Source organism: Drosophila tropicalis, unplaced genomic scaffold (genome assembly GCF_018151085.1).
Source record: "Drosophila tropicalis isolate 14030-0801.00 unplaced genomic scaffold, ASM1815108v1 contig_158, whole genome shotgun sequence".
NCBI classification, from domain to species: Eukaryota; Metazoa; Arthropoda; class Insecta; order Diptera; family Drosophilidae; genus Drosophila; species Drosophila tropicalis.
This window is the reverse complement of record NW_027172602.1, coordinates 12,365,075-12,379,942: the sequence shown is the minus strand read 5'-3', so window position 1 is coordinate 12,379,942 and position 14,868 is coordinate 12,365,075. Positions and strand designations below refer to the sequence as shown.

The 14,868-nt window shown below is 38.8% G+C and overlaps 2 protein-coding genes across 5 annotated transcripts in view; one reads left to right on the top strand and one right to left on the bottom strand.

Annotated features, from left to right (window-relative positions):
- LOC137587370 (myb-like protein I) overlaps positions 1 to 14,868 on the top strand; it is a 58,176-nt gene that overhangs the window by 24,795 nt on the left and 18,513 nt on the right. The gene's annotated exons all lie outside the window — the stretch shown is intronic.
- On the bottom strand, positions 13,475 to 14,380 carry LOC137586954 (uncharacterized). Its single transcript, XM_068303162.1, has one exon. The coding sequence runs from the start codon at positions 14,238 to 14,240 to the stop codon at positions 13,545 to 13,547; it is 696 nt and encodes a 231-aa protein (XP_068159263.1). The 5' UTR covers positions 14,241 to 14,380; the 3' UTR covers positions 13,475 to 13,544.

Here is a 14,868-nt window from a genome sequence, read left to right as displayed (position 1 = left end):
GGTAGATGGAGGAGCAAATGGAAATGGCAGGCAAATTCATTTAGCTACAATCAAAGAGAAAAGCTTTAGACAAAATACATAGATTCTCATAGATCTGGCAATAGTTGTTGCACTGAAAGGAGAGCTAATTAGAATTTGAATGGAAATGGTAATGATTTTGATTATTAATTGCCTTGATGATTATATAAACAGTTTTGGCTTGGTGTAATCAATAAATTCAAATAATTAATTCGAGTTGATGTTGTTGGCTTCATTTTGGGCGTCTTGCCTCTGCAATTTATTAATTTCAAATGAGTCGCTTCGTTCAGTCAAATTGAGTTACGCACAGGATTTAGTAATCAGGATTATAGGGGCCTGGGAGCGGGGGGAGACGGAGGTTCGTCTGGGTAGGTAAGCTTTTGGTGTATGTATATGTATATGTATATAGGTGGTTGGATAAATGAATGGATGGATGGTTGAATGAATCGAGCAGGCGGAGGTAGAGCCCAAAAGGCGCTTTCACGCATCGCCAAGCGACTTTTAAGTCTGCTTAGCTCATTTGATTAATGCCAAAATACTAGTCCGAGGGAAGAGCGAGATAGAGAAAGAGCGGGAGATAATGTTGCGAAAGCCTATAGCATATTTAAGCTGTTCTAATCAGTTGCTGTTGGTTTCACTGTGTGTGTGTGTGTGTGTGTATCCTGGCATTGTCTAGGGTCAGTAACAAAACAAAAAATGGGCGTTAGAGCATGGCGGCAAATAAAACGCATATGGAATATTCTTCGCTTGGATTCATTTCACCAAATTGAATTCCAAAAACTTATAAATTCTATCAGCCAACAATGACATAAGTGCATAAAAAGTATAATCATTATTCGTAGCATACTTTTGTGGGTTAAGAAAACAAGTAAACTATTTGTTATCGAATCAACTCACAGTTTTTTTTTAAAGAATATTTAAATGATTTTATTCACAAAAGCAAATTAACTTTGAGAGCTTTGCCATATGCTTTGAATTATTTAAAATTGATTTCAAATTAAGTTTCAACTTTGTTCAAAGTGTAAGCAAACTTTTTGCTTAACACATCTCTTCCTTTTGTCGCTCCCTCTCTTCCGCTCTCCTTCTCTTTTGGTTTTTGCTGTCTGTGCATTGTCGCCTTCGTCCTGTCGCCAAGTTGTCGTCATTTCTAATTGAGTTTACATGGTCAAATTTTAAGGACAATTTTTTGAGTGCTGAACATTCCATGGGTGCATTTTGAAAATATATTTTTTAATGGATTGCATTCAATTAGCGTGAACAAAAACGAAAGGAGAAAAACAAACAAACACAAATGGGATATATGTACATACAAACATAAATCAATCGTCTTTGTACGTTCTTATAGCTAATTAAGTTTGAGTTAATCAAATGCCAATTAGCTGTCATTTTTACCAAACCAAACAGAGAAACGTACTGAAGTGATTTGTAATTAGCTACCACGCAGAAAATTCTGCAAAACTGTTGCCCATCAACAACAACAACAACAATCGAATAGAGGATGAAACGGGAAGAGCTAAACATGTCATGCATGTTGTGGGTCAATTTCTTTTGTACTTGATTCTCTCATTAAAGCACAGCGGATTGTGTCGATTTGACATTTCTTATCATTAACTAACAACAAAAAAACAACAACAACAAGGAATCTATTATTTATTTAAGGTTATCTATATTGCCAGAATGTGTAGCTCTAAGGCCAACACCATGAAGCTTCAACATTACGCCAATGGATCATTAATTGCCACATCCGTTCTTATACATCTATCTCATGAATGGTTTTCGAATGAAATCATTTATTCTTAAAAATATTGAAGATTTGAGTGATATTTACTTTTTAGAGAACTCATTCTCAATGGACACAAACAAATTGTTTGAGCATTCTCTACAAATATTTCAAAATTTCATTATTCATGTTTTGCATTGGCTTTGGCAATTTATTTGCATATCTTTGTATATGGCCACTTTATCTAGTAATTGGTTATATGTTTGCTTTAATGTTACTAAAACGTCCTTTTCGTTCAATGGCATATTTATGCAATTTTCAGTTGGCCGAAATGGTGAATGCAAATGAAACACACACACAAAGAGCACATGAGAGGCCACAAGGTGGATACAATTCCATGTTCCATACATATGTATGTATATGTACATAAGCATATGCATATATGTGTGGGCTTCCTTTCTGCTGTCCGCACTTAATTACAATATTAATTAAATTTAATTGCCTTAAGCAGCATTGAAGCAGCAGCTGCAGCTGCCAGCCAAACAGAGAGATGACAATGAATGAATGCCATGGAAATGGCCAAGCAAGATAAGTAGAAGGTCTGGCCAGGTATGATTGGTTTCTTGGCTAAATTAGATTCAATGGATAATCAGTAAATTAGCTGGATATGACCTAAATTTGGCAACAATTTGTCATTAGATTATAAATATAAACCCACAAAGTATGCAACAACTTTTTCCATCATATGTTGAGGCCAAAAAAAGTTTGCAATTTGCCAAATGTTTATCTAATTGTGACCATTGTGGCATACGCTTTTCGCATGGAATTTCATTAGCATATAAAAAAGAACTAAAAGTTTTTAAATACTCACTGTTTACGGTAATTAGTTAGCAAACTCTCATTTAATTTAAAAATTTATTCTTGGTTTGCAAAATTGATTTTGTTTTTCAAGCCCACAGACAAATATTTATAGTTAAACAACTCAAACAACAATCCAGAACTTTTGTTTCACTAAACTATTGAAATTTCCTGAATATATAGCCAAGTTTATTCCCTCAGAAGACGTTTCCTTGCAGTCTGCAGTCGATCTGGCATAGGAAATATCTATTGAAGATCCATAAAGTTGGATCAGACTTTTCGTATCGTAACCTTGTTATCTGTACTTCATTCTTTTGGTTTTCTTTTCAAGGCAAATTGCTGGTTTATTTCGTTTTTTTTTGCATTGCAGTTTAGCATTTGCCACGCCCCCCGCCTGTTGGACTCTGTGTAACCATTTAGCTAATAGCCAATTAAGTAATTAAAAAGGTGCCAGAAAGAAAGCGAGAGAAAGCGCGCGAGAGAGAGTGAAGAAAAACGAACACGTGACAACTGCAATTTGTTGGCAAAGTGAAAAATAGAAAATTTTAATTGCTCGCGTGGCCAAATTTATGAGTTTATGTTGCTGTTGTTGGAAGACCTCGGTTTTGGCCAATGGCCATCGATTAGCTTTAGCTTAACTTAGCGATAAATGGAGTCACGTTCACATCTCTGACAAATCTAATTAGCTTTAACCCAAATTATCCAAGCGATTAAAGTTTTAGTCGTCAGTATTAAGGAAATGAATTGCACAATTTGCATCAGCTACAGCTACAACAACAACTACAATACCACACAAACTTATGAGAAAGTGGAAACAAAAATTGTGGTAAAACTGAAATGTGATTTTAATAAGCGCAAAAAAAAACAAAAAAACGAAAAAAAAAAAAAAAATTAAAATCGCAGCTGCAGATGAAATTAGAAATTACAACATTCTTGTGGCTTGGAAGAAGAAGAAGGAGAGAAAAACACACCCACACACAATCCGATCCGCTGAACCGACTTATAAATACTCTTTACCATTTCCAATCTATTAACTAACAATTCCAAACAAAAAAGTTTCACTTTCTTCCCACTTAAGATCAGAAAGATACAAAATGAGATCAAATATGGGTGAATAGTGTAATGACCTGGGATCTGGGTCGGATACAGTATAGGGTATGACAAGGTCCACACACTCACACTTGCACCTGACCTGACTAAGTGTTATGTGGGTGTGGCTGTGGCTGCGGGACGGCTGAGTGGTGGGTGGCTCGGGCTGTGGCTCTGTGCTCTTGCTCTGGTTCTGGTTCTGCTTCTGGTTTGAATAATTGTCGAAGGCAAAAAAAGCAACAAAAGGCTTAAATTGAGGGTCGCTGTGAATGCGTGCACAGTGGGGGAAATATGTGAGGTAATATTGTGTGTGTGCATACGTAGTGAGCCTAGCCCACTGTACGCAGGCCTTCAATTTCACATTGCAAAACACAGCTGACGCCTGAAGTGGGCGTTCTGAAGAGGCACAGGCAGAGCAGAGGGGCAGCCTGTAATTAAATCCAACTTCAATTTATGATGGGGGCGATGCCCCAAATGGCAGACAGCATAAAGAAATAACACAAATCCATCAACGAACGCCAAACGACATTAGAATGGAATGGAATGAGGGACAAGGGGATGGCTCCTGGCCACATGACGAAGCATTTACTTTACTGTGGCATAGAGAGACACACTCTCTCTCTCTCTGGCAAAGGGCATGATGATGGTAACAGCCACAGCCAAAGCCAGAGTCAGGATAAAGACGAGGGCGACGGTGATAATTACCAAAGTCTTGAGGCCATTGCCATACGTTTCCGAGTCTCCGGTTTTTACCATTCCGTTTGCCATTTTGTACATCTCTCGTCTCGTGTTCGTGTGTTCGTTGTTAATTCGGTTTCATGTTTTCATTTTGTAGGCGCCATTTGCCGTTGGCAATAAAAACTCAACAAGGACAGGCCGAAGCTGTCCTTCTTCTCATTACTCCTCTCTGCCTCTCTCCTTTCGTGTCTCGGTTTCAGTCAGTTGGTTCGTCTCCTTTTTTTTTTTTTGCATCATTCAAATTGTTGGAGGCACAACCGGAGGCATATGGAGACCTCCACACCATCAGCATCGTGCCATCATCATCAGCATCGTGATGATCATCATTGCATGCCATCTCAATCTCATCCACCCTTCATTGTAAATGCTGTCAACGGCAATGGACCAATGGGCCAGCCATTCGGCATCGCCATTTGCCATTCTCATCATCATCATCGTCGTCGGCATCGTCCATTGTCAGAGCAACAACATGTTGTGCGGGTCTCTAGGATTGCGATTGGGTTTCGCTCTTTAACCCGCCCAACCTTCTTCTTGTTTTTTTGGCTTCGCTGCTCTAGTTGTTATTCCTATTGCTGATGATGCTCTTGTTGTTTGTTTCCATCTCTTAAATTTAATTTTCCCCTTTTCTTCTTATACATAGCTTTCTTTATTTTTGGTTTATCTGCCTTTTCCTTCAATCACATTCCCCTTCCCACTCATTTCACTCATTCTTTTCTCATTTTGAGGCAGGAGGAGGTAAACAAATTTCATTCAATTTCCAAGACCTCCAAGAGACAAGACGATGACTGACACAACTCATGATTGAAAGCAACTTGAGTGTAATTTGATTGTGTCACCTGCAACTGGTTGGCAACTTGTTTCGTTTTCATTTCATTTCATTTCTTGTTTGCTGATATAAACTGGCAAAATATAAAATCAATTTCCCCTCTGGATTGCTCAAAAATTTCAAGAACTATGTAGATTATTCTCTAACAAAGAGTCCCTATAAGATTGGCTTTTGTTTGTCATCCCGTCAAATAATCCAACTAAACAAATATAATATTTGATCGGTAACTTGTTGTATCTGTTAAATCTACTCTAAGTTTTCTTTGCTTATTTTGGAATAGTTGATTCTCAACTAGTTTTCGCCCAAACGTCAGACCTGTTCAATCGAATAAAGAGTCAAGCATGCTAAATATTATAAATAAAAGCCGAGAGTCGATGGCAAACAACTTAAGAACTAACTTTAGTCTATTCAAAAAACGATTCAACATGAATATTTATATACAATCCGATTAAATACTTCAATAAGTTGCTCACTTGGGAGGGAGTTCTTGTCGTATTTATTTTACACAGACAGTGAACACTCTATCTGCTTGTAGTCCCACTTTGAATGCTTCAATTGTAACAATAAAGTTGCACACTTGCTATTAATCAGTTGAACATAACACATACATGCATTAAAAGGTACACACACACACATATACATTTAGTTGTATGGGTGCCCACAAAGAGAATTTTATGTATTACTGATGTTAGCCAGGCCCATTTATTTTATGTATTTTCGCATTAAATTTCAGTTCAGAATAGGAGAAAGAGAGGCTCACACACACGGACACGGATACACGCATATATGTATAAATGAACACCCCTAAGGACGAGTGCTCCCTCTCTCGCTCTCTCTGTTTTATTTCTTGGCTATCTGTCTCAGACATCAGGTGCAAAACATTTTCTATTTTCACAACTTTCACTATAATTAATTCAAATGCTTTCCATAAAAGCAACGAAGGGAAACGACAGAAAGGCAGAATGATGTCTGCTAAATGTAAGCAGCTGTGGCAGCGCGTTTACATTTATGCAAAGTAGCACGAGAAAGGAAAGTCCCCCACCCCCGACTCCACCACCTCCCAGTAGTGTGTGTGTGTGGGTGTCTTTATTAACACATTTACTTAAGCCCAAAGCAAACCGCAAAGTTTTGTTTTAACTTAAATTGTTAGCCACATTTACAGCTAATGTGGAGGAGGGAAAAAAAAGAAGCATCATCACTACCAAAGCAAACTCAAATCGAAAGTTTGAGGAAGGATTTAGTGTTGTTAACAAGTTGCCAGAAATCGTTTATCGTTTTCTGTTTAACACTATATAAGTATATTCCTGGCAATCGGCAGTCTGAACTTCGAACTGGGCCATATAAATTTTATTACTATGGCCTTTATAACTTTGCTAGGCAATTAAAGTGTTGCTAAGCTTACGAAGGGTACCTATTGCTGATTCTTAGTACGCCCGACTCATTAGTATGCATTGAATGTGTGCCTGAGAGTGTACATCTGGACGTATCGACAGGCGAAAGTAATTGAGAGGGATATCGACGAAAACATATATACAAACAGCGACTTTTTGATGCCCTCTACACATAAGAGAGAGAGAGAGAGACTGAGAGAGAGAATTGTTCATACATTATTTGTGTGAAGTAAACTTAATTTGTCCTACTACATACTCGTTAACTTTATTTCCGCTAAAGGGTATTAATTTACGAGCTTTACACACAAATTGAACCTTATCCACTAAACCCTTATCAAAATAGTTATACACTGAAACTAAATCAAATTCAAGTGTGGAGTATTGCCTGCAGCAAATAGAAGGTCATTAATGTAAGTTTTCAATTCTATAGTACACTTTTTGTGGCATACTTTCAGGCTGACCGCTGATGTCATTTACGTTTGCTCAAATCAAAGTTTTTGGCTGGGAACCTTTTCTTTTCTGTTTAGTTTCTTTCATTTCATTCGATTGCAAAATGAAATCTTTTCTTAATGTTTGTTTAATAAATCAATGTAAATGCTTATATGCAAATGGAACGAATGGTTTTGGTTTCATTTTGTGCTCACCTTGGACAAGAGAAAAGTAGAATTTCTTGCTTCTTGCCATTACGATTGTCAGCCAGGAGTTGACAAGGACACATCTTCGGCTCGACGAGTATACTCCTGACATGATATACACACACACACACATGCACACACGTTGATTGATAAACTTTTTTTGCCAATTTTTTGCCGAGGCAATTAAATGCAGTGGTTTTTCAGGTTGTGTTCTTTCAAAAGTTGTCTTTTGGGGCAGTAAATAAATGTCGTGGAGGGAGGGAAATTGGCATTGGGGAATGGGATCGGTGTGTGGTTCTGTTGTTGACAGGCCAAACGTTTTGTAGGTGTCCATGTCATGACATACGTACATATATATGAATGTGCAGCAACAGCAACAGCTGAAAAATAAACGTTTACCTCTCTGCACACACACACACACAAACAGTTGCACACTTGAAAATGAAAACCCACTTGGCAGTATTTTTTCTGCTCTACCATTCGCCGTGTCTCTGTGCCCCGCTAGAGCTCGAAAAAGAGATACTCAAGTTGCCACATAGTGGCAATGGCGACAGCGTAGACAGGAAACACGTGCAAACTCATAAATACGAATAGTTGGGTGGCAATTTGAAGGGAGAAAGCGACAGAGAGAGAGGAGGAGAAGCAACCTGATTGAGTTCTTTGTTTTCTGCCCCACGAAATTGCAGAGCTACGTGGGCTAATTGATACACTCTCTTAAAATCTGCAGAAGATTTCCAAACACATCTCTCTTTCCTTTGGTTGCCTGAGACAAGCTTAATGGAATGAAAGAGACAGAAAACCAATTGAGCCCTCGCGTGTTGCCATTTAGTTTGACAAATCAGATGACAGATGGCAGGTGACCCTGTTTTTTGTCTCTGTGTGGCAATCGTCTACTACCTAACCGCAACAAATCATTTGCAACAACACGAAAAGTTGGGGCTTTTTTTTTGTGCCTTGTTCTCTCGCTTTTCAGGGGGGTAGGGAGGGGGGGCGAAAAGTGTGCCACAGATTGCTAAAGCTCACGTGCTGCACATCCTGATGATGCTTGAGCCTGATATTTTGCACTTTGACAGATGTGCGACCCCAAACTGAACCACCTACATGACCCCCACTTCACCACTCGAACCCTCACACACACTCACACACACACACACACACAGTCCCACATAGATAGACAATGGAAAAGTGCTGACTAAAATGGCTTGCGCTTGTAAAATATTTGCACAAATTGTTTCTTTTGGTTTTGACTTTGATTTTCTTTTTTGAAGGCAGTTTTTTTTGGGGGTGGTCAAGTTTATCGTGTGTGTTCTGGCAATAATCCTTAGGGCTTAAAACTGCATATGTATCCTTGTGTAAGACTGCTCAATTAGGATGAGTATAATGTGTGCATCTTAATCCTTCTTACCTCTTTCTGTATGTGTATGTGTGTTTCTGAGGCTTGAAACTAGCTTGAAAATTACTTGCGACCATTTTGTGTTTAAATATTCTGTTTTAGACACACAATTTGTCAAGCAACCAAAGGAAAACTAAAGCCATACCAGGGAAAAAAATATACAGACACTCGCAACACACACACACACACACATACAGACACAACATGCAGCACAACATTTTTCATCAAATGAATCAAACATGCAAATTTTGATTGGTTTTCCACTGCTGCAAGCGCACTCACACACTCACACACACACACACACACACATGCATATACATATGCATATTCCCGAGGAGCATAAATCGAGCTTATTTCCCCGGCAGCCATTTTATTTGTTTCACTTTCTCAAAACAAGTTTCCCCCATAACGAAATGTATAAAATTGTCAAAATTGAAGGCCGAGTCAAGTAAATGTCTAAAAGGAAATAGACCAATGCCGTTAGTTGCTTTTACTAATTACCAAAGCATTAACTAACTAAATGCATTGTTAAGGCAAAAGTAAGCAAATCGTTGAAAGGTTTTTCAACTTAAGATAAAAGTTTATGTTTATTAAGTGTAACAAAAACAAATCCTAGTTAAAGCGTTGATTAGCTTAAATATGTTTCCATGAAAAGTTTTAGTTTTCCACACGGTGAGAGACTTTTCTTGACATCTAATCTCTTGAAATTCAAGAACATCGTCTCAACAAACCCAAAAAAAACTTTTATTACTTTCACAGGTTTCGTATTCACTTAATTGGCATATAGATAGGGATATATATATATGCATGTTTGCAGATATCTTTGGAAATTCTTGTATCTATCAGTTTTATAGCATGCGATTTATTTAACATATTTTACCATAACTTGAGAAACGCAGGAAAATGCAAAAACCTGTCTAGTATTCCCTTTCTCTTCCCCCTACCCACCATCACCCATCATCGCCACAGAAAATTTATTATGCAAAATCACAAGAGAAGAAAAGAAGAGCAAAAGAAATATAGAACAACAAAATATGCTTTCTATCAGCGTGCCGTGCAGCACATAAAGAACAGCAAAAAGAAGCTGCCAGAAGATAAGTTCGTTTTTGTCGATTGGCTCTAGCAAAAGAAAAAGAAGAAAAAATTGAAGAGAAGCACTTACGATTTCTTCTGTGCCCTCAAGCCACCCTTCAGTCCTCAGTTCTCAACACTCAGCCCTCATATTACTACTCATAATAAAAAGACTGACCAAAAGTAAAGCCCGTTTCTGCTTATCGTCCATTGTGTGTGTGTCTCTGTGTGTGTGGTTGGGTGGTGTGCCCGGATATTTGTAAAATAATGTCAACAAAAATCCAATTTCCTTTTACCTTCCCGTTTGCATATTGCGCATACTTTATAGATACGCGAAGCACAAGTAAAAGCTCGATTCGTTTTTATATGCACACATACATACATATACATACCTATAAAAGTAGTGGGTAAGTGGGAGCCGGGAGGGGACATGGTGAAAGGGGAGTTAAGGAAGTGCACTTGACATTTCACTGGGACTTGCCCGGTGGCACGCTTAACTTGAAGCTAGGTGAGCCAACCGCAGCTAGTTCAGTTCATTCTAGTAGTATATGCTCTAGTTTCCTTTTAGTACCCTGTACTCTGTTGGCCAGAAAAGTCACTGAAAAATGGCAATGGCCATCAAAATGTTTATTGCCAAGCAAAAGTGTATAAACTCTCCTTGATCATCTAGACTTTAAGCCACAAACAAATTTATGACAAAAACGAAAAGCGAACGATTAAGATTCTGGATAAATTTTTATACACTGCCAGAGCAATGTGGAACAACTGAATAGAAAGACAAATACTTGAATTAATTCTCCAAAACTTACATGGAAGATTCATTATATATTTAATTACTTTTTCTAATAATTCGGATGTATATTCCTTTCTCACTTTCACTAGGTTTTTCCAGTGATGTTTTGGTTTTCAAAGTCTGCCGATTTGACTTGCTTTTTGTGGTTGTTGTTGTTGTTGATTATCCTGTTTTCAAGTTTCCGCCATTATGGGATTGAAGTCGCAGGCGATTAAATTGTTGGATATTGTTATATAATACATACTTATAGTTCAGCTTCATTTCCTTAGCCTGCCATTGTGCCATTCCATTCCCACTCGTTAGGTCTTTTCCTTTTTGGTTTTTTTCTTCTTCTTCTCTTTATTTTTCTTACTTATTTCATTTTGCTTTCAAGAAGGATGAGGAACAACGAGCATGCCAGAGTTGATTTCCTTTGTTGTGTTCCTCGTATGCTCGTCATCTTCATCATCATCATCATTGTTGTCGTTGTTGTTGTTGTTGTAGTCGGCGTTGTCGTTGTCGGTTGCCTTGCACTTAATTTCCCCTGTTCACATCGTTGATTTTCCTCCTTTTGGCTCATATCGAAGTGTTTAGTGTGTTTGTCTTGCACTCCAAATGCTCGACCAGCTTTAGGTTATGAAATCTATGTATGTATGTATATACATATATACACATGTATGTAAGCACCTGACCTTCACTTTCATTCCACCACCAAACCCACACCTCATCCTCCATTTCCTCTTCTCTCGGCGGCCATTTCCCACAACATACACACACACACACAGACATAGACTAAGACTAAGAGAGACTGAGAGGTAAGGATACATTTTCCAGTTTTCCATCTTTGTGTGTGTGTGTGTGTGTGTGCCAACAGTAATTTATTTCAATCTCATTTTAATAGATATTTATGTTTTGTTTTTGCATTCGTTTTTTGTTTTGTTTTTTTTGTTTGCGGCACTTTTAATGCCTTACATTTCCGACATTTCAATAAATAAACTTTTCACTTTTCTTCTCCTTATACGTTGACAATGGTAAATGAACTAGATATCAAGTAGGTTGGCTTGGGGGGCTGGGGTGGCTGACAGAGCCTTCCTCTTGATAAATGGAAACTGTGTAAATCATGGCACGTGGAGGCAATGTGAATAAAGTAAGAAACGAAGCATATTGTAGGGACGAGATGGTGAGTCAGCAGCTCTCACTATCTGTGCCTATTAAGTATATTTTAGCAGTCAAATTTAATTATAATTATGAAGCCAATCAAATGAAATAGATATTCTCCTTACAGTCATTTCATTTGCCATGAATGAATGCTTGGGTCGTCTTTGAATTCTATTCAATTCAAGTCAACTATTGTCTGAAACATTAGTTATTAAACAAATCCAACGGATTGATTGTGAATGAAAACGATTTGCTAGCAAAATGATTTGAAAACTTTGCAGACAATCTTATTTAGAAAACGATTCGTCTCAATTCTATTTAGTTTTCCATTACTTTCAACCATTCATAATGTCTATTGCATACTTTGGGGGGCAAACTGCTTTCATTTCATATTCCCAGAAACCCTTTTGTGATGGGTTTACGAAAAATTCAAATTCAGAATGCAGTTGAGGACATTTGTCAAGTTCAAAGCATCTGAAATAAAACTTTTGGCCTGTTTAACATTCTTTGCACATTGATAGTTAACGATTTTCGCAGCATTTAGGATAAACTTCAAACAATTTCGTGTGAGAAAACCACACACACTCATACAACCAGCCAGCCACACCCTGCCTGCAATTGCCACAAATATTTTGTGGTATCAACGTTAACGAATGAAAATCTTTTATACAACTCGTTATCGAGACAAACAAGAGCTTAAAAGCTTAACATTAAATGGTTGGGAAGGGTGAAGGGCGATGGGTGATGGGTAATGGCGGTGAGTTGTCTGCGGTTGTGGGTATGTGAGGGGGGGCGGGCCCCTTCCGGGCTTTGGGTTTAAGGCATACTCTTCACCGTAAACGTCAGACATTTAGGTGGAAATTAAAAGTGACAGCGGAAAAGAGCCCAGCAAAGTGCTGCGGCAGCGAGTTAACGTTTTGTACCATACACATTTCTGATTTTTCTTCGTTTTTCTTTTCTCTTTCTTTTGGTTGTTGTTCCTTAACAAGGAAATCACATTAAATGCTCAAAATTGTTGTTGGTGTTGCTGCCAGATGAAAATGGGTGAAATGCATAAATAATATTTGGTAAACAGGTGCACACGTTAACGGGGAGTCAGATGGGACGATGGGAGGGAGGGTGCAAAGAAAAGAAAAATAGTTTCTCTACACATCGACAACGCGACGTATGTATGTATGTAAGTACTAGCTATCCTTGTGCGAGGCACAATGAGGAATTTACCTTCATTTTCAGTCGCTTCAGCTGCTTCTCCTGTTTGCTGATGATGCCGTGCACTTGTATAAGTCTATCAATAAATAATAAATTTGTACTTCATTGAATTTGCAAAAGCAATACGCTCGAAAGGAGGTGCAGCTGAAAGCTGAACCTGAATACGTTGCCGCTGCCCGAAACGGATACGGCGATGGTGATGGAGATGGAGACTCAACCGTGGGTGAGGCAAAAGCTGAAACTGAAATACTGTTGTCGATGCTGCATGCTACCTGGTACATGGTTTTGCTGTTGCTTCTTCTGATGCATTTCCCTTTGCCTTTGGCGCATAAAAGATGCACTTATGGGAATTTATCGTAACAAGAGTTCTCTGCCAAATAGCCCGAAAAAATAAGAATAGAGTTCAACGAAAACTTTCAGTTTAAATTACGAAAAATACTTGTAAAAGTTTTCTAGACCACAGTATGATAGCAATTACTTTCATTACTCGATGCACCTTGTGAAATCGACAAGTTATCGATAACAATTCATCGCTAATGACATGTTTAGATTATATCTGTAGAATGTCACCCTCCCCAACTCGCCCCAAGGAAAACTTTAACTGAAAATTTGTTTTATTTTGGGGCTATTTTGTGTTGTCAGAAGGTGTAGGGTACTGCAAAATTTTTAGCATCCTCCATTGCGTTGGCCACTCCTCTCCATACACGGATATGTGCGGCAGGGTTTCTGTTCATCCTGTTGCTGCTGCTGTTTATGTTGGGATTGGGACTCGTCTTTTGTTGGTTTTTTGGCCTGTGCCGCTTGCGTTGGTTGGGCAGCCTCATTGGACGGAGCGAGAGCGTTTGTCGGCATTGCTGATCCGGTTGGTACGTGACCAGTGCTATAAATGGTAGCAATACCGCCTGTTGGCCCAGCCATGCCAACAATTAAAAGACCACCAGCCACATTGGAGCTACCAGCCAAAGAAGCGCCGACTCCGGTTCCGGCTCCGATTCCCCCTGCCACTCCATGATTGTTCTCATGCGTTAAGCTCATGTTCGGCTGTCGATCTGTTGACGTAGTCCCTGATTCGTTCGCACTCACTTGCCTGTTCAGCTGACACATTGGATCATCGTTGGCACCGCCAACTGCCGCTAATGCTGGTCCTGAGGCCACAGCTGAGGTTGCTGGCCCTCCACCTGCTCCAGCCGCTTTCGTACTTGGCTCTGTGTTGGCACCTGTTACCTGCTTCTGTTGACCACCACTCGGAGCACACGGTGAGCACTTCTGGCCTTGCGGTTCGGCCGTGGCACAGGCCCTACTGGGATGTGGCCCAATGTAGAAGGGATTGAAGGGTTTATCGCCATCGTCGTCGCAAGGCATATTGTTTTAAGTTGCCAAAAGGACGAAGACCGAGGGGCCGAAACGAAAAAGGAACAGGAAAAATAAAAATAAATTTATTTAACCGAAAATTTTGTTCTGTGATCTGTTCGATGTGAGGTTAGCCCCAAAACTGAAAACTGAAGTCAGTTCCGACCCAATGCCTTAATGTTCCATGAAAACCAAAGTCATGGCCCACCAAGATGGCAAATCGAATCAAAAAATCTCAAATATTTCTGTTATTCAGGTGAATAATAGATATTGAAGTTAGTCTCCATGGTAATTAGAACTGTTCCCAGCTAGGAAATGGAGAAAATGGATAAGAGTATAAAAACTAGGACTGATCCTTGAGCGTTGAGCGATTAAACTAATTGTTTATAATTATTTTTGAAATTGATTCACTCCTTATGACTTCAAGAATATCTATATTAAAAATCTAGCTGGTCATGATCTTGTAGTCATTACAATTTGAAAACTTTTCGCTGTAAGAATTTATTAATGTTGATTGTCTTGACAATAGAAACAAATAGTAGAAAGTAGTTAGTCAATTCATGAAATTTAACTATTTAAGAAGCAAAACAAATACTTAACTCACACATGCACACACACAGACACACACATGGATACTCAC